This window comes from Zootoca vivipara, chromosome 3 (assembly GCF_963506605.1).
Source record: "Zootoca vivipara chromosome 3, rZooViv1.1, whole genome shotgun sequence".
NCBI lineage: Eukaryota > Metazoa > Chordata > Lepidosauria > Squamata > Lacertidae > Zootoca > Zootoca vivipara.
In genome coordinates this window covers 48,655,190-48,677,901 of record NC_083278.1, presented here as the reverse complement: position 1 = coordinate 48,677,901, position 22,712 = coordinate 48,655,190, and the positions used below count along the sequence as shown (strand labels likewise).

General features: G+C 41.9%; 1 protein-coding gene across 1 annotated transcript in view; it reads right to left on the bottom strand.

Annotated features, from left to right (window-relative positions):
• FOXO3 (forkhead box O3) overlaps positions 1 to 22,712 on the bottom strand; it is a 119,362-nt gene that overhangs the window by 5,281 nt on the left and 91,369 nt on the right. The window contains exon 2 of the mRNA XM_035109282.2: positions 6,149 to 7,588. Within this exon, the coding sequence (XP_034965173.1) occupies positions 6,185 to 7,588 (1,404 nt within the window). The 3' untranslated portion in view covers positions 6,149 to 6,184. The remainder of the gene's footprint in view (positions 1 to 6,148; positions 7,589 to 22,712) is intronic.

The window sequence follows — 22,712 nt, the reverse complement described above, 5'->3', positions numbered from 1 at the left end:
ACAGCGGCTTTGTATAATTTCATACTGCTGTTCAGTGGGGTTAGTTCACACGTTCCTCTGCCAATTGTCAAGGGGTTGATCACATAGAGCACAGATCAGAGGAAGCTGCCTTCTACCAGGACAGACTGTCCATTTCGCCCAGGATTATCTACTCTGGCTGGCAGAGAAGCTCCCCAGAGTCTCAGTCAGTTACCTGATGGAGATGCCAAGGATTGAACTAGGATCTTCTGCATGAAAATTTGCATGCTCTACCACTGAGCAAACATTCCCTCTTTTATGAGGGAGAGAATTCAAGTTGCATTCATGACTGGCAGCTGGATGGGGAAGGGAGTCCACTGAAAAGCATTGGCTTGGATCTGAAGATAAGCAAACTCCCATGTCTATCAGTTTCTACTCCTTTCCCAGCAAGCGATCTTATACAGAACCAGTCCATTGGTCCATCTGGCTCAGCAATGTTTAAACAGACTGACCATGGCTCTCCTAGTTTCCCAACAGTGGTCTTTCCAAGATATCAGGAGCTGAAATAGGGACATTCTGCTGCAGATGATCACCATCTGACATAGCTGCCAAGTTATCCCTTATTTTAAGGGATTTTCCCTTATGCTGAATAGGCTTCCTCGCGAGAAAAGGGAAAACTTGGCAGCTATGCCATCTGAGCTATGTCCTCCTCCTGCTTCCATCCCTGCCTCTCCCAAGGAACCACAAAGCTCCACTCATACCTCAACAGGGTTCCTCCTCCACTGCCTAGGCACCACCTGCTTATCTCCAAAGCTCTTTTTTCTGATCTCGAATCTCAAAAGACCTGGCAATGGTAATAAGAACTAGTGTTTAGATTTTCTCCACTGCAACACTTTGTAAAGTGAAACAGATAAGGGTTGTTGGTGAACAAGATAAACAGGGACTCATTTGAAAAGAAATATACGTTTGTCAATCAATACAGGTTAAAGGCTGATTCACACGGCCAGTCTGCAGCACTTGGCCTGAGGTCTTATGAACTGGCTTGCAGAGTGTTTTCTGGTGCTTTGCTTTATAACGAGCTTTATAATTAGCAGCACTTTATGTTGCTAGGTGACAACTTTGTTGATTTTTTTTAAAAAAATAAACAAAGAACTATTATAATCAAGTTAATTTTCCATCAAAGGCGAAAAAAGTACGAAAGTGGATAGCAAACTGTGTGGCACCCCCCTCCCTTCCAGCCCAGTTTGCTTTGCCCTAAAATAACTATTCTAGTTATTCCACCTTTATATTGCTTGGACTGAAAAGTCATTTTATTTGCCACTGTCTAACATCATTCCACCACTGTTAGCTTAGAATTGAATTCCCCAAGCTCTGACCTCAGCTGAAGTGGGAAGAGAGAAGCCCATAAGTATTACCTAATGCAGATTACTGCACCCATTGGGTTCCCCAGGTGTTAATTATGCTGTGCTGGAAATTTCTCCAGAATGGGAAAGGTGACGCACTGACGTTTCCCCAAGTGCAAGGTACAGTAAATGTGTCACTGGTGAACCTGAATTTGAGCTAATCAACAGGGAAACCATAACATTCCATCCAATATAAACATTTAGGAAAAAGGAGAATATTGATGTGTGGAGTGAAGCAATGAATGAAGTACAATGATCACTGTGTGATCCAAAAATGATTTAAGCTGGCTTATCTAGAGATGCCAAGGCCCTGAAAAACCCAGCAAATTATGTGTGTTAATGCCCCCATCTTTTCCCAGGCCTTCACATCTCCAAGTATATATAATTTATGGATCGTGTTGTACCGGTATAATATTGTTGCTAACTGCTACTCCCATAAATAGAATTTCCAACACATTATTTATTTTCAAACCCAAGATGGCTCTCTTCTAGCTCAGATTTTTTTAAAAAAAAATGGGTGCCAATTCAGGACAATCTATTTTCCAATAATAATTTAAAATCTAGCACATAAGAAGTCACTGTTAATTTGTGAAGTGAATGTTAAAAGATAATGGTTTAGGTATACAGTGGTACCTCAGTTTAAGAACAGCCCTGTTTACGAACTATTCGGTTTACGAACTCCACAAAACCGGAAGTAGTGTCCCGGTTTGTGAACTTTACCTCGGTCTATGAACGGAATCCAAATGGTGGAAGGGCACCGGCAGCGGGAGGCCTCATTAGGGAAACCACGCCTCGGTTTAAGAACGCTTTCCGTTTAAGAACTGACTTCCGGAATGGATTAAGTTTGTAAACTGAGATACCACTATAATTCAATGAGGCCTGATTAAATGTAATGTGAACCTCGTATGGGTTCATATTCCAACATAGTCGTAGATCTACTGGGTGCCGCCGGGCAAGTCAATCTCTCCCAGCTTTCGTTTCCTATCCACAATAATTTGGGAACATTAGTGATATCCCTTATACAGATGTTGTGAAGATGAATGATGATGGCAAACTAATGCGCACAACTACCCAAATTCATAACACAGAAAAGATGGATATTAAAGATTGAAGGGAAAATCCTAGTAGCCCAGTTTAAATGGATTGCCTATTGGCCTGTGGAGGGGATACATATTTGAACAGTAACTGTTTGATAAGAGATACAAAGTTGGGGAAATCCCTTAGAGAAGGCATGGCCAAACTTGGCCCTCCAGCTGTTTTGGGACTACTATTCCCATCATCTCTGACCACTGGTCCTGTTAGCTAGGGATGATGGGAGTTGTAGCCCCAAAACAGCTGGAGGGCCAAATTTGCCCATGCCTGCCTTAGAGCTTCTTTGCAACCAAGAGCATTTCACTTGGCATCACTATACCCAATGCAAAAATAATCACAGTAACAGCCTACAGATTTATCTTTAATGCTTTCTAATTTGCCACTCCACAGAAAACAGAAAAGATCCTTTCCACGACATGTAATCACAGGACTATTGCTCTTCCTCAGTTATACTGTGAAAGTGAGCAACTTTATTATGATTAAAACAACCTTTCCTGCAGTGGAGCATTCTCGTTTTCTAATTTTGTTTTATAAATACAATGGGTCAGGAAGCCAAGACAAACCATTCAGAAGGAGTCAACACTGTGGTGATGTGTCACAGCAAAAGAAAAAAATATCTAAGATTGCTAACAACAATACACAGCTCAAAAGGGAGAGTGTAATAGAAGGTATTCCCATAAATCAAATGCCTTCACTCCTCCTATAGTTAGATTACCTCACCATGAAGATTGGGAAAATAGAATTTTTAAAACAAGCAAAGAGATGGAGGAGGAAGGCAACAGCAGCAGAATTCAACTTAAAATCAAGCATATAGACCAACCTTCTCCTCTCCACCCCTCAACCCAAATCCGTTGGGAAAGACATTTCCCCTTTTTGGAAACTGAATTCATCTTATCTCTACAAGGCGAGAGTTAACCTGAAGTAATTTTCCAATTGAGGCGCTGCCATTATGGCACATTATAGCTGATATCAGTCTGTTTGTAGCATAGACTATAATACTGACTAATATCATAGGGAGCCTCCCTAAGCCAAGGAAATAATAACTGAACATCTCCAACTATTTCTAAATTAAAAGATTATTCAGCTTCCAGTCCTTACTTTTGAGGACAGGAAGATCAAAAGGAAATCAGGATAAGATTGATGACAATGGCTCATAAAAAGGGGAAAGGACTACATACTATAATAAGTGGAAGATTCTTCCTGTGATTCTGGACCCTTTAATAATGGATCTTAATATAAACAAACCACAGATCACATTTCATTTTGCTGGGACAATCCATGTCTTAAATTGTGAAATATAAAAGTTCACTTATGCCAAGACTAAGGGTAAGAATATTTTGGTCCATATGTAGGAAATTTCTCATTACTTTATTGACCAATGAAAACCATAGACAAGCCAGCACTTTTGTTTTCTATCCTTTTGATGCTTGACTATTTATACAACGATCCAAATACTTCAAACTCAATCCCTACCCATACATCATCTCCTATTAGAACTGAAGTAACACAAAAACACTTGTTTGAAGAAAGCAATCTGGTTTAGGGTCCTCACCCAGGGAGACTACCAATATGTTAAATACAACAAGTTGCTGTGTTTCCTAACATGTTCCTCCACCAAACCTGATCCATCCATTCTTGGGTAGAGTCCAATTGTCTACGGAGGAATGGGCAGCAAGCACAGAGTTCACATTCAGTGCATGGAGACAATGAAAGTTATAGGAATGATCGCCAGGTGAAAGCATGACCACCCCAGTCTGGGGCTTTTAAATGTTAGACTATGTCTTTTTCAAAGAAAGAAACTCTGATTACTATAAAAAGGCAAATTATACATCATAAAAACCTTGCAGATTCCAAGCATACTGGGTAAGAGGAATTCGGGATCTAAAGCTAAACAGAATGTAGTGCTCACAGAAATATTCATTCATAGAAAGAAGAAAAAAGCAACTGGAAAAAGTCGCTCTCTGCACTTCCTAACACTATTGATACAAGAAGCAATGCGCCAGGAAGTCCACCTGATGCTTCTCTGTGTGTTCTAAAAATACCAAGCAATGCTGTCATCTTGTGAGAGTGTGGTATCCCATAATTTTGGCATCTGTAGGAACAGCTAGTTTCCAATTATCCTTGCTGAATCACATGAATAGCATAATGGCCTTTAAAAAGCAGACAGAAAAATCTCAACTGATGGCCCATTATTGTATTACATTATATTACGTTGCATTATGCCAGGCATCCACAGATCCACTCACCTGCTTGCCAGAGGCAAGTGTCCTCAGATCTCTGCTGAGCTGGATGCCCAACAGTATATAGATCACCTCCCCCAAACTCTCGTTTGTGCTGCATGTGCAGAAGGTAATACACAGTGAGAGTCTCTTCAGAGCACTGGAAGAGACGCCTTGCCGAGCATAACTTCCCCAAACCCAATGCAAATAATATAAGACTCTACCTCTCCCCAAGCCTTCTGCATGTACCCAAGGACCAAACGGAGGGAATGTATATGATTTTATTTGGGGAAATGGCACAGAGGGAAAGGATTATTTTTCTCCCGTGGCCAAGGCCCTGATCCAATTCAGGGTCCTGCTTTCAATTTTCTTTTTCAAAACTGTGGGAGATCCTAATTATCAGCCTTCAACATGATGTCTAGTTTGGCCCTCAAGGTCCTGTTTTTGAAGGTATCTCTGAAAAACATTCTCTATTATTTCAGACTAAAAAGAGTTACATTGGACACAATGGATGTTGCTTTCAGAGGATACTCTTTTTTTTGTGGGCAGTAAATGCCTTTGAGGGAGATTATTTTAACACACATAAATTCTCAAAAAGCTGCTTCACTCCCTTGTACCATCTTCTGCTGTGGCTTTCAAGTGTCAATTGTTCAGATTTTCTCTGTTGTGCTACAGGTGACATGAGAGAATATGGAAGCAGAGCTGCAACAACACAAACAAGCTTCCATGAGATTGTTGCCGTTCATCATTCTGAAAAATGTAGGCCTTGAATTATTTGATCATTAACTACCATCCACATTACGAAAGGAATATGTAGCTTTCTCTATTGCCTGTTTTGTTGATAATACCATTCATTTTTCTCACCATGGGCAATTCAGGGCAAACTGACTAGTGAGAAAAACAAAACAGATAAGAAAGTAACTTGTGTGCCAATTCACACAACTCTATGTGGTACAGTTATTCTGGTGGGAGCAGAACGGGGTAGGGTGGGGTGGGGGAGAGAATGTCACAGACAGCAGATGCAACATGTATCAAACCATCACTAAACAGAATAGTTTTACCGTCTGAGGATGTGTTGCTGCATTGTCATTATGAGCTATATGAAAGGAACTATAGGTTCAGATGTTCAAAATGCCTCTGTGTCAGAATCCTCCCTCAACAGCCCATGGTGCCCACCACCAGCATCCTACATTTGGGAGCTGATCATGCGTAAAAGAATAATATCACTGTACATCTGTTAATAAGATGTGCCTATAGTGATCACCTTGTAGGAGAGTAAAACTGAACCAGCTCTTAGTCACAGCTATGGTAAGCACATAATTGGAATACACAGCATTGCAACCTACTCATCAGCACCCCACTTTGGTTTATGGAGTTTGTTGTAAAAGGCTGTACTTTACATAAACCAGATGTGCATATGGCAAGGGCACCGCCTAATGAGATATCATAAATGACAACGGACTAAACATCGCTAACCTGCTTTGCCCATTTCCCCCTCTTTGCATAAATCCTTCAGCCTGGAACCCAACTCTGTGACGAAGCTTGCTTAGCACCAGTGAAGTTTCCCACATTCAGAGTGACAACATTCTGGGCTGAGATGAGGGAATCAAAGTTAAAATCCAACCCATCTGCATCCATGAGTTCGCTGCGGATAATGGACTCCATATCACATTCCAAGCTCCCGTTGAAAATATCCAGGTCCAAATCACTGGGGAATTTATCATGCCCCATGACTGGAAGGCTCACACTGCTGGAGTACAAAGAAGAGCCTGAGAGTGAGTCAGAAAGCGATTGCATAGACTGGTTGGCAGGTGACTGTTGCTGGTGTTTTGTCGACCCAACGTTGCTTGTGTCACTTAAGCCCATAGTACCGACGGAATTCGACAAGGCACGACTGCCACCGAGAGAGGAATTCTGGGACTGGTGCTGGTGGTGGAGCAGATTCTGGTTGACCAAACTCCCCTGGCTTGGTTGGGCAGCAAACGACATCATGGGATCATTCCGGAGCATAATATTCCTGCGTACGTTATGAGCAGACACAGCTGTGCTAGCTTGTGACATGAGTGGATCGGACTGAGTCATCATGACATCGCTGTGGCTATGCGAATCCGAAGCCAGCAGATCCTGCAGGGTTTGGTTATTGTAATGTGAAATGGAAGAAAATGTAGCTTGCTTGTTCTCTTGGATGGTTTGCATGGGAGACTGGCGGAGGGAATTCAGAGATGATGGTCCAAACACAGCGTTGTTGAAACTACTCGATGGAGAACCAAGACCTGAACCTTTGGAGCCGTATGGAAAACTTGAGCTTCTTTGCATGAGTCCCCCTGTGGGTGACTGCTGGGAAGAGGGGAGGGTTATATTGTCCAAAAGATCATCCATAAGATTGTCTGTCAGACCATCGTTCAAGTTCATGGTGCCCGCCATATCAGTCAACCTTGGCAGCTCAACATTGCCAGGTTTATTTACCGAGGGAGACATGCTGGGTGGACTACTATATAGCATAGGGGAAAGTGGAGCATCATCATCCTGAACCTCATCTAGCTCAGTGCTGGCCAATATTGGTGACAAGCGGCCACTTATTGTACTGGCATTTGAATTTGTACGAGACCGGAAATCTGTCCAGGCGTCTAGCTCATCGCTGCTGCGTGAGGTTGGGCTACCTGGCCACTTGGAGAGCTGGGAGGGGCTGTCTTCGCTTGTTTCCTGTGCAGCTTGTAGTGCTGCCTTCTTCTTAGCGGCTCGTCCTCGGCTCTTGGTGTACTTGTTACTGTTATCCATCGAAACAGCACGTCTCCGTGGCGCTTTCCCACCTTTCCCACCGTCAGGGTTGATCATCCACCACGAACTTTTCCCAGTTCCTTCATTCTGTACCCTGATGAATCGACTATGAAGAGACAAGTTGTGCCTGATCGAGTTCTGCAAGAGGCACAAAAAACAAAACAAACAAAAAACAAGGAAATTTAGAATAGGGGCAAATTTCCTTTGTTCATCTCAACAATCTAAAAATAACATGGAAAATAATAAGAGAAATTACTAATTCTACTACTACATCTACTATCAGCATTTACGTACTGCTAACAGTGTGCTTAGGAACACTGAATTAATGTGGTCCATTCCTAAAGAGCAGGGCTGGCTGACCTGTGACCCACCCAGTATGGCCAATGGTCAGGGATGCTGGCATCTGGATTGACCATGTTGGCTGAGGCTGCTGGGAGTTGTAGTCCAACAACATCTGGAAGGTCACAGGTTAGCTAGACCTGCTGTAGGGTTATCATGATTCTTTGGATCAGAGATGTTCCCGGAAAAGTGTATTTAGCACTGATGCCATTGTTGGTTTGTGTGTTTCAATGTGAATTTTTAAACAACTTTAATATGACTTTTTGACCTGACCCTCCCCTCAGATTCTGTGGGTTCATTAACGAAGGAGAACCCGCCTTCCTTCATTAAATAAAACCTCCCATTGAAAAACTTTACTGAGATTATCTTATGTTTATTTTAGTAAGCTGATGCATCAGTACATTGCTAGAAGCCAAGATAGTAAAGATACGCTGTGATCCCAAGCACATGTATTCAAAAACCAGTTTTGTAACAAGCTTATGTCCAAATCAAGGTCTTCATGATCAGGATGTAAAACATGTTTGACATGTTTTAACCTAATGGCCTTCTACAAATAGCACTAGCTATAGTTACTCATTCTACAGTTTATGGATTCATTATGTATTTCATCCTCTTTTCCTTTAGTGACACCCCTCTAGCGACATCCGAAAAAAGAATACTCTGGTGCCCAGAAAAGCCTAATAATTTTCCAAAGAATGCTTGCCATTATATACAACAGCACAGCCAACTGTTACGTTATAAAGAACTAGTCAACCTGTAAAAAGTTCCAACATGTGGACAAGTTTTCAGCGAGAAATTTAGGAAGTGAAAGCCCCAGTGATATGACTATAACTGCCTCAACTAAAAGGGAAAACATACCCACTGCCCAGAAATTTCTATGCCATTTGGGACATTTGTTAGGGTGGATAGACTCAACGTAAGAGAAAGTTTAGTGAACCAAAAGTTGAAAAGCCATTCCACCACCTCCACTGAGAAGTGCCTCGAGTTTACAATAGCTGAACTGAGAAAAATACCTTTAGAGTCTATACTTAAAAGCATAGCCTAGGGTAGCACTTTTAATTAAAGTTTTAAAATCTGGTAAAATCCCTCTGTGATGTTGAATGCTTAAATGGGGAGATTAACAAGTTCTTTTTGAAATATGGGTGAATATTGGTTGTATCTAGATTTGAAAGACAAATATACATCTTTTGCCAGCGTATTTTGAAAACAAAAGGCATCAGGAGCTCACAAAATACAGTTTTTATATGCATAAAAAACTGTTTTTTATGTAGCACAGGGATAAAGTGAATGATTCACATTGGCATCCCTACCACTGACATAAATGGGATGGATGACATTAAGTAAATGGAAGACATCTGGGTATACAAGAAATCAGGTCCACATGCTTTTTTAATTCAATAGTAAGTATTTAAAAAAACCCTGTTTTGTCTGAGGCCAGGTCAATTAAAGGAAGAAGGCAGACTCAAGTTCTTCCTGCATCTATACACAGTAGGCATATATTGGAGTATCATTTTAAGAAAACAAAAGGTTATGCTAGCCACTATTCTTTCTGTGTAAGCAAAGATGCACGGCTCCAAAAAAATTTTTAAAAAAAGATTCCCGAGCATTTTCTTTTCACTTTGCCCGATAACGGCTTTGATCCACAATCCATTTGCTCTGGCACCCTCTAGGTTAAGATTACTGCAATGCATTATACATGGGGCAGCCTCTTAAGAAAAGTTTGGAAACTTCAGTTGGTGCTGAATTCAGCGGCCAGGTTGCTCAATGGGGTAAGACAGTTTGAGCATATAATGTAAATCCTGGCCCAACACCATTAGGTATCAATTAACTTCCAGGTCCAGTTCAAAGTGCTGGTTTTGAGTCATAAAGCCTTAAAGGCAGGGGTCCTCAAACTATGGTCCACGGGCCAGATCCAGCCCGCCAGGGTCCTGAACCTGGCCCGCCTGTGCAGCGATCACTCCAGACCCCCTTGGCAAGGCCCGAGGCTCGGAAGCGGCCGGGCGGGAAGAGCCCTGAGGTAAAAGCTTGCATGTGTAACAAAGCCCTGGTAATGCAGTTGCTACCGCAGTTGATAACAGTGCGCTGCCCCTTTAAGCCGTAGGAGGGAGCAATGGCAGCAAAGGAATCCCTTCCACACCAGCCCTTACCCTCCTCCCTTACCCTCAGGCCAGCTCCGTGCTTGCCAGAGCAGCGCCTCGCCGGCCAGTTGCCTCCTTAACGCGCGCACAGGTCCCATGCGGCAGTCTTGGCAGAATGGAAATGGAACCGTGCCTTTCTGACAGATGTAACAGAGCTACTCAACAGTTTCAATGTTCAACTTCAAGGAAAGGGGAAGTTTATCTGTGATATTCATTCACACGTGAAAGCATTTCAAGTAAAATTAAACCTCCTCATTAAACAAGTGAAGGAGGAAAACGTCTGCCATCTCCCCACAACTCAAAACCTGTTGGCGAAAAAACCAGCAGTTGCCTTCCCAAACAAAACATGTGTGGATTTACTAGAAATGTTGCAAAAGGAGTTTCAAATTAGATTTAAAGAGCTTCATCACAGTGAACAGAGCATACAGCTTTTCCGGAACCCATTTTCTGTTGACACTGAAATTGTTGATCCGATTTACCAAATGGAATTGGCCGAACTCTCTGAAAGACACATTCAAATCAAGCAGCCTCACTAATTTCTATGCATTTCTCCCCACTGAGACATATCTTAATCTCGGGAACCATGCACTCAAAATTGCAACTGTTTTGTCAGCACTTATGTCTGTGAACAGACTTTCCCCCAAATGAAACACCTGAAATCTCCAACCAGATCCAGACTAACTGATGAAGACTTGCATCACTTGCTATGACTAGCAGTGACAAATATGGAGCCGGATATTGACCATCTCTCATTAGCCAAAAGCAGGCCCAATACTTCCCATTAAAATTGTTCTCCATTTTAAATATTGTATTTTTTTCCTGTTCTTTGTGCACCACGAAGAGTCGAACACAACTAAACGACTAAACAACAACAACAAATAAAATACGTGTGGTGTGCATAGGAATTCGTTCATATTTTTCCCAAACTATAGTCCAGCCCCCAACAGTGAACTGACCCCCTGTTTTAAAAGTTTGAGGACCGCTGCTTAAAGGGCTCAGAACTGCAATACCTCAAGGACTGCCTCACTCCCTATGAACTGACACGGACCTTGTGATCAACATCTGACAAACTTTTTTGTGTGCCTCCTTCATGAGAGGTCTGGAGGATGGAAACATGAGAATGGTCCTTTTCTACTTGTGGAATGCTCTTCCCAAGGAGACTCGTTACATAGGCACCAGGCAAAAACATCCCTCTTCTTTCAGGCCTCTGGCTAATTAAACAATCTATGGCCTTTTAAATGGAGGGGGGCATTATGGCTATTGTATTGTTGGTTATTATGTTTTGTGTTTTTTTATTGTAAATTGCTCGGTGAGCCTAAGAAGAAGGTTGGTATATAAATTTGTCAGGGTTGTTACGACTACTCCTGAGTAATGACCTTCCACATGCTTGTCTTTCAAAAGTCTTTATTAGTGCATTATTTACAGTGTAACGAGCTGCTGGTTTCATGTCTCCTCATTCCGAATCAGAATCCGGCACTGCCCCCTTTCGCAATTTTGACCAACATAAAAGCCTCGGGACAGTGAATCTCCTCCCTTTTCTCCTCCTTCTCAATACCGGTGTTGGGGGGAACGGTCTACGGTCTGCCCTAGTCCTGTCCACTCTTCCCGCCTGTGGAGCAGGGGCTCTCCAGTGCTGCCAGAGCCCTGGCACTCCTTCTCCGTCTCCTGACTCACCCCTTCAGGTTCCTCGCTCTCATGACTGCTTGGAGACGGGCTGCTTCTGATGGGGGGGGGGTTTCCTCTGTAATACCTCACCCTTACAAAATTTAATAAATTCAAATAAATAAATAAATAAAACCCAAAGCCCTGTGAATATACTCTGATGGGCGCAGTATTTTTACGTTAGCTGTCTTCTCCATTCACTTAATTGGAGGGAGCAGCTCTGTCCTTGCGGTCCAGTGTGAGTCCAGAACTGCCTCCTATATGTAAACAGGAAAACTCCATGTATGCACTGAAACTCCCACATGCATAGAAGAATCTCTGAATTTAGGAGAATATGTCTTTATTTCTTTTCTTTAAAACATAATTCTAACAGTTGTGGATTTTTTCCCTTCACAATTCTCATATTCACAAATAGGAGAGCCAATATGGTTGAGAAGTCAGTGTTTTCAACAAGGCATTCTGGGTTCAAATCGACCCCTAACATCCCAGAGTGGACTTGGCCACCTCAATATTCCTCAGAGTTCTCTATGACTCCTGGAGGATGGTTTCAGAGCAGTTTATATTGTCTCATTTGCTTGACCAGGACCACTAACTGGCCTTCCTACTTCAGTATGCTATTTGAATGTGTTTCATGCTTTCCCCCTTCTTCTTTGGTCAAGGAAAATTGGCAGACCCTCTTCTGCAAGAATTCCCCCACTCCTCCTAGCTCGTGTCTGTTTCAGTCTCTTCCATACAGTGTTTACCTTATGGAGCTTGCCTATTAATTCAGACACCAGCTGCAAGCACCTACCGTACTGGAATACAGAGGCTTTTTTGTCTGGGATCAACATGTGGTATCAATTTATCATTCCCAACAACGCAACAAGGAATCCACTTGCTTTAAAAATTAAAAGGATTGTGTGATTTAACTCTTAAAAGTCTTTCCTCTTTCTATATTTTAAAAAAATAAGCCTGCAGATTAGCAAGATGAGATACAGCTGAGAGATTTGGGAATCCTTGCTACATGACTGACTGGCTCTGTGCGTTTGGTTCACATTTTTTTACCAGCTCATTGGGTATGGCAGAAAAAGGAAACACTAATGTATAAAGCTACACCCAGCTACAAGTGTGACCTTTTGCAGATTAAAGCAAGAGTTTATTTTCGCAACAGGGTCATTTAGAAGCAATGAATTGCAAGTCAGCATCACCGACTGACTAGCCTACAAATGCTGGTAATATTCTCTAAGGAGGCTGTTCTGCTATTCTAAAGCAATGTGGAACAGGGTACAAACTTTACTATTGAGTAAAATAATTCAGGGGAGGGGCAATATTTATTTATATCCTGCTTTCAGAAAATTGTTCCCCGAGCTTACATTCGTTCACTCTGTGGCATGAGGGCTTCCCACAGAATTCACTGGGCTCAAGGGGGGAAAAGTGCTTTATTTTCAAGCTATGAGTCAGGGCTAGACAGTGCTTAGTATTTATTTATTTCATTTATATCCCAACCTTTCTGTAGAGCATGTCTGAATGGCATACAAAAAGCTTTATCCCACTTTATTCTAACCAGAAATCTGTGAAGTAGGTTAAGCTGAGTGACAGCAATCAAACCAAGGTCACTGACTCATCTTCATAGCTAATGAGAGATTTCAGCCCAGGCCTCTCTGTTCCACATTCAGCGGAACAAAATGGGGGGACAACAACGACAATGACGACAAATAGAGTCTCTATCTCTCCACTGAATATGCTTCACTGGATTTTGGTGACAACAACAACAACAACAGGCTTGCCCTGGCCACTCTGGGCATCCAACCGATATAAACATAATAAAGCATCAAACATTAAAAACTATACAGTACAGGGCTGCCTTCAGAGCTGTATATTTATAATTTCCTTGAAATCTGACTGGGGGGGATTGCATAGGGTGGGTGCCACTACTGAGAAGACCCTCTGCCTGGTTCCCTATAACTTCACTTCTAGCAATGAGGGAACTGCTAGAAGGCCCTTGGACCTGGACCCCTCATTGTATGGGCTGTACAACGTGCTCGGAAACATACTGGGAGCCATTGTAGGTTCCTTAGGACTGGTAAAGTGGGATAAATTTCCTTGGATACTACCTCTAGAACCTAGAGATTCTTGCAAGGCCCCACAAACCCAGCCACAACCTCTCTTCGCAGGCTCCACAATGGGCCTGCTTCACACCCTCCTTGAGAGCTTTTGCCTTGCTGGAATGTGTCCTTGAACTGTTAATGTGTCATGCTTGTTTAGATGCAGGGTAGAGAGGAGTTTGTGTGTAGAAATTAGCCTTCTGTACAAAAGGTTATACTTTATGTTTGTTGCTCTGCCCACATTAGCCTCTGACCCCACCCACCACAGGCATGTAGACAGTTGAGGTTATTGTAGGCTCTCAGTCTGAGGTGCTCCAAGACATTGTGTTATTATTATTCTAAGCATTGTGGGAATTGGTCTGGCTCAAATTTCTGCACAGCGGCAGCTGATTCAGCTCTATTGGGCTTTCCATCTCAGTGAAAATTTGGGGGGGTTAATTATGTTTACTGTATGAATTTACCTAAACAGAACTTTTTTTTGTCAGAACAAAAATAATCATCCTTAATATGGGAGCTTGAAAAATCTGAAAACAATGTCTATCCTAATAATCTTATATCTGCATGTACTTAACTGCCAAAGGAACCCCCCCCCAAACACACACATCTCTTGGGCTTCCAGCCCTTTGGATCACAGCCGGTTATTCCAAAAGGGTTACAAACAGGCATTTCAACAGTTGAGGGGGGCTTTCCCCTGAAGTCCTTAATAATATTTATAAACAACTGAAGTTGGGAAATTATTTGATGAAAACCAACTGAAAAGCAGCCTACGCATGGCAAATGCTCCATGTGGCAGTGATCATTTTCACTGCCAGGAATGTCTCTGCCCAGGAATGCTTGGTGGTCGTGTGATGATTCTCTTCATAATGGGGCCATCCTCTGCGTATAATAGCTGTTGTTGGGAATAGCAGCCATGTGGAGGTTATTTCAAATAGCCTCCATGTGGTTTTCATATGACCAACTATTTAAAGTACCTCATCAAAATAACCCCAGGAGAATCTGTTCTGAACACCAAGAGCAGAAAAAGGTGTTTCAATGCTCACTTTAAAAGGGGCAGCATGGAAATGAATAGTTTAGCACAAGGGGCATCATGAGATCTGATCTGTGTGTGTGTCCTTTACCAGATTGTCAGTTTTAACTATCTTTTAAATGGAGTCCACTGTTTGAAGACGTGCCTGTTTACACAGGGATTCCCATGATCGCTGGACCTGAATCCCCTGTTTTAATTGTGTGTGCTGCTTTAATGGGATTGTTTTATTTTTAACCAAGAACTTTTATATTTTAATGGGATTGTTTTATTGTGTATTTTAATAATTGTGCACTTTAATTATTTCTACAATGTTGTGCAATTGGTTTTTTATATTTTGTGAACTCTTTAAGAAGCCATCTGGGCGTTAAGCAGTGTATATACATTACTACTACTACTGCTACTACTACTACTAATAATAATAATAGAGAGTAGGGTTCTGCTTAAGTAGTAATGGTGTGTTCATTATCTGTTATTCAAATTCTTATCCAGAAAGAGATATCTGTGTGTGGAAGCAGCATTTTACACATGTATTCAATACCGATTCAGATGCACAGACATATGTATCACCGTAGGGCCATAGCTCAGAGGATGCGGGCAGTGCGCATGCTATGTATGGTTCAAAACTTGGCATCTCTGGAGAGCCACTGCCAGTGTGAGTAGACAGTAGTGAACCAGATGGACCAACGGTCGAACTTGCTTTAAGGTAGCTTCATATACATGTTCTGATACGTTAAGATCAGTGTTCGAAACTCCCATTATTCTAGGCGCATTTTGTGACAGGGAATTTCATTAGTGCGAGCAGTTTCTGAGCTCTGGGCACAGTACTGCACCTAAGATTTCAGATTAAAACTGCAGAGTGGAAGGAAAGGAGGACCCTTTTCTGCCTCCCCACTTCCAGCTGAAGACTGGAGAAGAGACCCTCTTAAGAATATTCGGCGGGTGGGCAAAGGAAGGACTAGATCATGTGAAAAATGAACTTAATATTTTAGCTGCAGTTCATTCATTTTCAGCTTTGTATTCCTGTTATAAAAGGGTGCACCTAGACATTCCATTGTTGCGCCCGTAACCTAGGTTTAAGGTGCCATTTAGTGCCTAGCTTTCATATCTCAGTTTCTAACACTGGTTAATCTCCTGAGGAAGCCCTCAGAATGCACCATTACCTGTTGAATGTCCTACTGTTGGAAGTGATGCAAAAGACAGCAAATGGTCCAACCCTAGGTGAGGAACTCCCTGCTTGAGGAGGCTTAGCTGGCAAGCTTTCTCTTTTTAAAAAAAGGCAGACAGGTTCTTTTCAGGGGCACTTGAACTTTAAATTTAATTTGGAGCCAGGGATAATTGGATACATTGCACTGTGCTGGCATTTATGATCTTGGGATTTATTATTTTATTGATTTTAATGAATTGTTAATGATTCTTAAATCAATGAATAAAGGTGTCCATGTGGATCTGTACCACAATCTTGATCTTATCCTCACAAAAGTGGCTGAATAGATGCAGAGGGAGAGCCATCATCTTGAGATACGTACATTACTCTGCTGGTGCATACTACTAGCTGTGTTCAACCAGAACGGAATCAGGGCCAGAATATCTGAAACAGTCTGCTTACTGCTCCCTCGCTCCCTCTCTAACAACACTTTAAACTGCTACAATAAATAAACGCACCCTGGCTGAAAATATAGCATCTGGGAATTGGCAGAACACATCAGACTTTCAGTCAGCAGCACCATTTCCAGTTATCCTATAGACAGCCTTCTGCTGACCACAGGAGACCTCTAATAAGTAACATTTGCTTTGCGTGAAGAGAGCATGCTGTTTGCCGTTTACTTTTTTCCACTGGGAAGATAAATAGAGGGAGAAACGTCACTGTCAACAATCCAAATGCTGCAATTTTCAAAGTCTTAACCAAAAAAAAGGAGGGGTAGCCTTGGTTTTTAAAGGAGACGAGAAAGAATCAAGAATAACCTTTCGTTCTGATTAAAAATATTCCGTGTGTGCTCTGGAGGAGGAGAGATAGGAATGGTTAAATGACCGTGTGGCTTTTATTTTTCAAATTTAGAAACTGTCTCAGTAGCTTCTTGCCCAGCTGTTTTTGTTCTTGGAAAACTACAGAGAACATTCCATTCCTCTCCGCCAAACCTGCACTTCCGGCACACATTGGACATTGGAAGCAGCTCTCACAGACACATTCTCTCCCCCGCCCTGTACACTGTCTTTTGGCCAAGTGCTCCAGCAGCTCTTGTTAGTATAAGGCTGCATGCATGTATCTGTGCTTCCAGTACATGCAACACACGTACACTACATCACACGTACAGAGCTTCTTTCATGCACAAGTGCCATCATTCACAAGGGCTTTGTCAAGCGCTGTGACATCAGGAAGAGCTCTTTCTCTGTAACCAAGATGCCTGCAAGAAAGCATCTGCAGTAGGGAAAGACCTCGGGCACATGGGAATTCTGCAAATGAGCAACAATTAAGCTCCGAAATGAATAGATATATTTTCTGAAATGCTGCATCCTTATTAAAAAATTGACTAGACCAATGTAAAAGGAGTAATCATTAACAAAAGCAAGCCAGCAAACAAACAAACAAAAATGCCCGTGTCACCTCTACCTGCACATTATGTGTGAGGAAACTTTGGCTCTCTGAGGTTGCTGAATTACAACTCCCATCATCCCAGGCCATTGGTCATGCTTGCTAGGATTGATGGGAGTTGTAGTTCAGCAACATCTGGAGGGCCAAAGGTTCCTCACCCCTGCTGAACATGACCTATATAAGGATTGCAGATGCTTTGAAGCCTTGACCAAATCCCAATTTAAAGTCATTGTTGAAATAAAACAGAGATGTTTGCAAGCATCCCCGGGCTGTGTAACTGGCCAATGTAGGTGTCTGTAGGTGAAGGCAAAGCAAAATGGACAGTGCACTTGATTCAAAATGTCAGTCCTTGAACTGGTAGGATTAGCTCTGGAGCACACAGTTAGGAGAAGGCTTGTAAGAGGGTCTTCTGGCAGTCTTCCCTTGTTTTTAAGTAGGCCATGGCTCCTTTACACATTCCTCCTGCTAAATCAGTGCCTTAGTGCTCACCTTATTCAGAAAGTTGTGGAAAGTTTCAAGCTGTGTTTTCTCAGGAGCTTTTGATAAGGAACCGGGACCTATGGTGGAACCAATGTAAACCTTTGCCACTCATCCTCCTACAGAAACTGCAGAGAGAAGAGGAACCTGATAGGACTAAAGACTGGGGAGGGACAGAGAAGTGCTGTTTGCGGAGACAAAGCATTACCACCAACACCGCAGTTTCCCCATAGGTACATGTGTGGTAATACTTGTCTCACATTGTGGCCAGAGTCTATAGGTGGGGGGGGGGGAGAGAGAGGAAGAAACTCCAGCAGCTCAGTGGGAGGTGCTGTAGTGGTTCATGCAACTTTGATAGTCAGCTATACAAAATGTGCCGTCATTGGATTATTCCAAAATGTTTGGGGCCAGAAGTAAATCGTCTTTCAAGCACCTGGAGTTGTTTCTTCTCTTTCACACACTGCCTTGGGAGTCTTTAGATAAACTGTGTAGCTAGACTTTGATGTGAAAGAGTTGCAAATGCCCAAGTGGTCATCTGTTTCCATTCTAGGTGGGAAGGGAAGCAGAGTGATTGGCGAGAAGACGCCTGGTTCTTAAAACACAACAATTCAGCAAATTGTCAACCCACGCTGACACCTTCTGTTGCTAAACTGATCCCCTTTACATGTTAAAGCCCCAATGTGGAAGCTGCTTTTCTGCGGGGTCATCCCATGGCATGCCTGAAATATGTTTAAAAGCCTGTGAGCACATGGTGGCAGTGACTGGGCACAACACATGGCACTTTCTCCCAGAAATGAACCTGCTTTGCTTTTCCGAGAAGCAGCTCTTTATAGCAACTGCTTCTAGTATGCGAAGGGAGCACAGCCAATGAGGGCTTGAAACAAACTGAAGAGACAAACATTAAGAGAGGAATGTGGAACATTCTGATGGTGCTTTTGCTGAATCAGAACATTCTTGATGGGGGGGGAGTGTTTTATATATAAGAATCCTGTGTGAACAGTGCAGAAGAATGGTGATTGGGTGGGGTGTTTGCAGTTTTTTGTTAGAGTTGTTGTTGCTGTTGTTTATTTGCATCTTTATTTTAGATATTGTGATTTATGTAGAAATTGTACAGTTTGGTTGTGTACTTTTTAATGCTTTATTTATGGTTTATGACTTCTTTTGTTGTGTTGTACTTACGGTATGTATTATTTTCACATTGTAAGCCACCTTGAGCATGGTTTGAACTGTGGAAAGGTGGCATACAATTAAAATTATGCATGACTGAATTTTGCCGTTGTGATTGTAGCCCTCAGCGTATGAGTACACCTTTAACTTCAATTAAAATTTTAAACACCAAATCGCTATCTCAAAATTGTTAATTTTCAACACACAATCTATCCTGTAGTTTGCATATTTGAATCAAATCATAGGCCTCTTTCTAGATCCACTTAAATGTATTGTTCCCATGTTATTATTTTCCTCAGTTAGAAATGTTAAGTTTTATGTGAAAAATTACAAGGGTGAGTCAGTGCTGGCCCTCCTGTTATGAAATCTACCCATTTTATTGAGAGCAGTAAGCTTTGGAAATTGTGACTAAACTAGCTATTCTATAACAGGAAATGCTGTGTATTAGGCAGGGAACAAACACCAAAACTAATCAAACCAGTATGTTAGCAAAGTTTCAAAGACCCTGATCCTGAAGGGTTTTTTGTTTTTTCTTGGATGTGAGGGCGATCTGGCTGTGACATCTGTCACCCCATTGATCGCCAGGGTTGATTCGGCTGATCTGGTTGTTGTTGTTGTTTTTTCTTGTGCCAAGTCTGTGTGCTACCTCAGCCATAGCAGTGTGAGCAACTGGACTTGCAAAAAGTTGTTTATTTTTAGGAATCTGAAAGTTTTGCCATAATTGTGTGAGTGCTTCACACATAAAAAGTCAGAAATGCCCCAGAAGCCCCTCCCAAAGGTAGCATGGAAAAAAAGAGGGTACAAGGAATAACTAGTTGACTAAACATGCTGGGTATCCAACATGGGTATCCATATTACCACTTTAGTATTCCGTCGCCTCATTCTGCATGTCTAAACAAGACCTTAGTTCAATGGGGCTTACTCCAAGGTAAGTGTGCATAAGATGCCACCTTAGTAATAACTAAGTTGGCAGGATATGGGCAGACTGAGCATTTAAGTTAATGAGTTGAAACACTATTTAAGCTAAGTTGGAACACTATTTAAGCTAAATATTACACATGTGAACTACTGTAGCTCTGAAGCTCAGGGACTTGGAGCATGGGAAGTGTTATGTTATGCTATGTTTCACTTATACATTGCTTTTGGGATCAAAGGCCCCCAAAGCAGTGAACAGCATATTACTATAAAGAAAGATGAAATGAGCATACAGTTCATCAAAACAGCGTAAGAAAGCAAAAGCAATATATACCCATCAATCATACTAAATAGGCATTATGGGCTGCATTCATGCTCGTTGCATTCTACCTCGTGCTTGGAAGCCAAGTTAACTCAAATCCCCCAAACCGGGTGCTCTAATATCTCACCGAGGAGCAAACCCACCCACATCCAGTCAGCTAGCAGGAGTGCCCTTCCCATCAACACACCCACACCCACCCACCCACCCACCAATACCCATGTTTTAGTAGGTCTGTGCCGGTCCTTCAACAATTTGCATGACATAATACCTCTTCTAGCCAGAGGCTTTAAGCCACCTCTGGCCTTGATTTTTCTATTACGAATACAAATCAGAAACAGGAACCTCTGTTCCATGAGATTTAAAACATGTAATTAGTTTATCATTGCAGAGAGCAGATAATCTGATTTTTAAAACCTCTAGAATTTAAAGTATGCTACATTCTGGTTGCCAACAGACAAAGAACATTTCAGCTTAATAGTTTGTGTCCCTTCATCAGGGGCAGTAGTAGAGGGGGAATTAGCTAGCATTTGGGTTTCTTTCCCTCTCTTTTTATCATGGTTCTTTTGCATATCCAGAAACATTTTAAAAAAGAAACAGATTGAGTTCAAGTTTATATTTTAACAAAATAAACCAAGTGCCACTAGTTCTTTTTAATCAGATCGCCATTATGCTTTGAATGCAAACATTTTTAATTATATCATACTAATTTCTACCAGCACGGAACAGCTGTTACCAATGTTTGGGAACAGCCCAACAGGTAATAAATGTATGGGTCTTTCTTTGACCTATTCCCCTCCCCACCCATTTGTGGTTTTTTCCTTGTACATTCTTATTTCGATGTTTATTGTGAAGTTCTGAATTAAGTCCATTCCATAACTTCTAAAAATACAAAAGAATGCCTTCACAAAACTGATCAGCATTATTCATACATGCTACTGCCTGGATATGTGTCATCCAGAGTTATCGACTTTATATGTGTCGTCATGCCGAGCTCAGATCTACAGAAAACACTCCCATTTAAGTGTTAGTGTTGGGAAAGAGGCAGTGCCTGGAAAGAGAAATAGGTTTTGTTTTTTAATTAGTTGTACCTACAACTTATTGAATCTCCAAAAGCTCGGAACAGGAAATGTCAAAACATCATAGCCTTATTGCCATTTAGAAAGAAGTGGGACACTGTGGCAACTGTGGAGCAAAGGTGTTTCCAGAAGGCCCTCAGTATGGAGTCTCATATGGTCACTCACCCAGAGACAGAGAGATCTTATTTAAACACTGAAGGCTTCTCAGACCCTCTGTGAATCTCCCTCCTTGATATAACAAGCAGGACAGCTCTATGTCCACTGATAAAAGAATATCTGACACCAAGATATACAATAAAAAGGATACGTCAAAGAGAGAGCATTCATATTGGATAGTAGAATTAAGAAAACAGTACAGGCCAGATGTTCAGGAGATGCTCACATGGGTGGCCTGGTTTAGTCACTCTCACCGTGTATGGGTGCCCTCTATGGGGCTCTGTGCCTTAGAGACTTTGCAGAATTACAACATCTAACATACAAACACGCACACACTTTAAGATAGAAGTACACAAAGGAACTTCAGGAATGTTTTAGCTTCTAAATTTGCTGGATAGGCTCCTAATGCTAAAGAATAATAGTGTGATGTAGTGTGATGTAAGATCCTCTTGAATTGCGGTTGAACTGGAAGGGCCAGGTGAGAAGGTACTGCGGTCAATAATTATTTCCAGGACATGCCCCACTTCCACCCTGTTAAAAACTCTAATATAATGCATGGCGGGGAAAGCCAAATCAGTTTCGCAATTCTTTTCAAGTGGTGTTATATGACAAAGATTCTTCACGTCGCAGGCCTGTGCAGTGACTTTTCATTTAATAAATAAGCATAAAAAGTTATATTTGAATTCAAAACACAAATTTCTTTGTATGTATGAAAATGATAAATCATATTTCAACTAGAAAAAATTGAAAATGTTATCTGCAAAGCCAAAGAAGCAATAATTCCTAGTATGATTATCCCAGCAATAATTCCTAGTGTGATTATCCCAGCAATAATTCCTAGTATGGTTCTTATAAAGGTATCATCACAGCCCTGTATTTCCTCCATGAACAGGTCTATAAATGGTCTTTTCAGGTATTACAGCAGGATGAAGCTGTGGGTGGCCAGATCTGAATGTTGATCTGGAGGGTGTTTCTCTAACCCAGAGTCCCTGAGGGCATCTGCAATATCACCTGATCTGCAGAAGGTACAGCCACACACAAGGGCAGAAAGTCCCAGTGCTTCTATGAGGCCTGGGCAATCATGAAGATGCCTGCCAATTGCACAGTCTGCTGTTATACAACCTTGTTCTCTACCGTGCCTGAAAAGAGCCACGAAACTTCAGCATACATAGCCCAGGAGGCTATGGCCACAGCTTCCGGACATTTCCTAGTCACAAATCTCATTTCAGTTTAACCAGAGGACCACCACCTATACACCAAACTCCATAGATGACCTACTCAGACCAAACTGATAAGGCCAGCAGCAGAA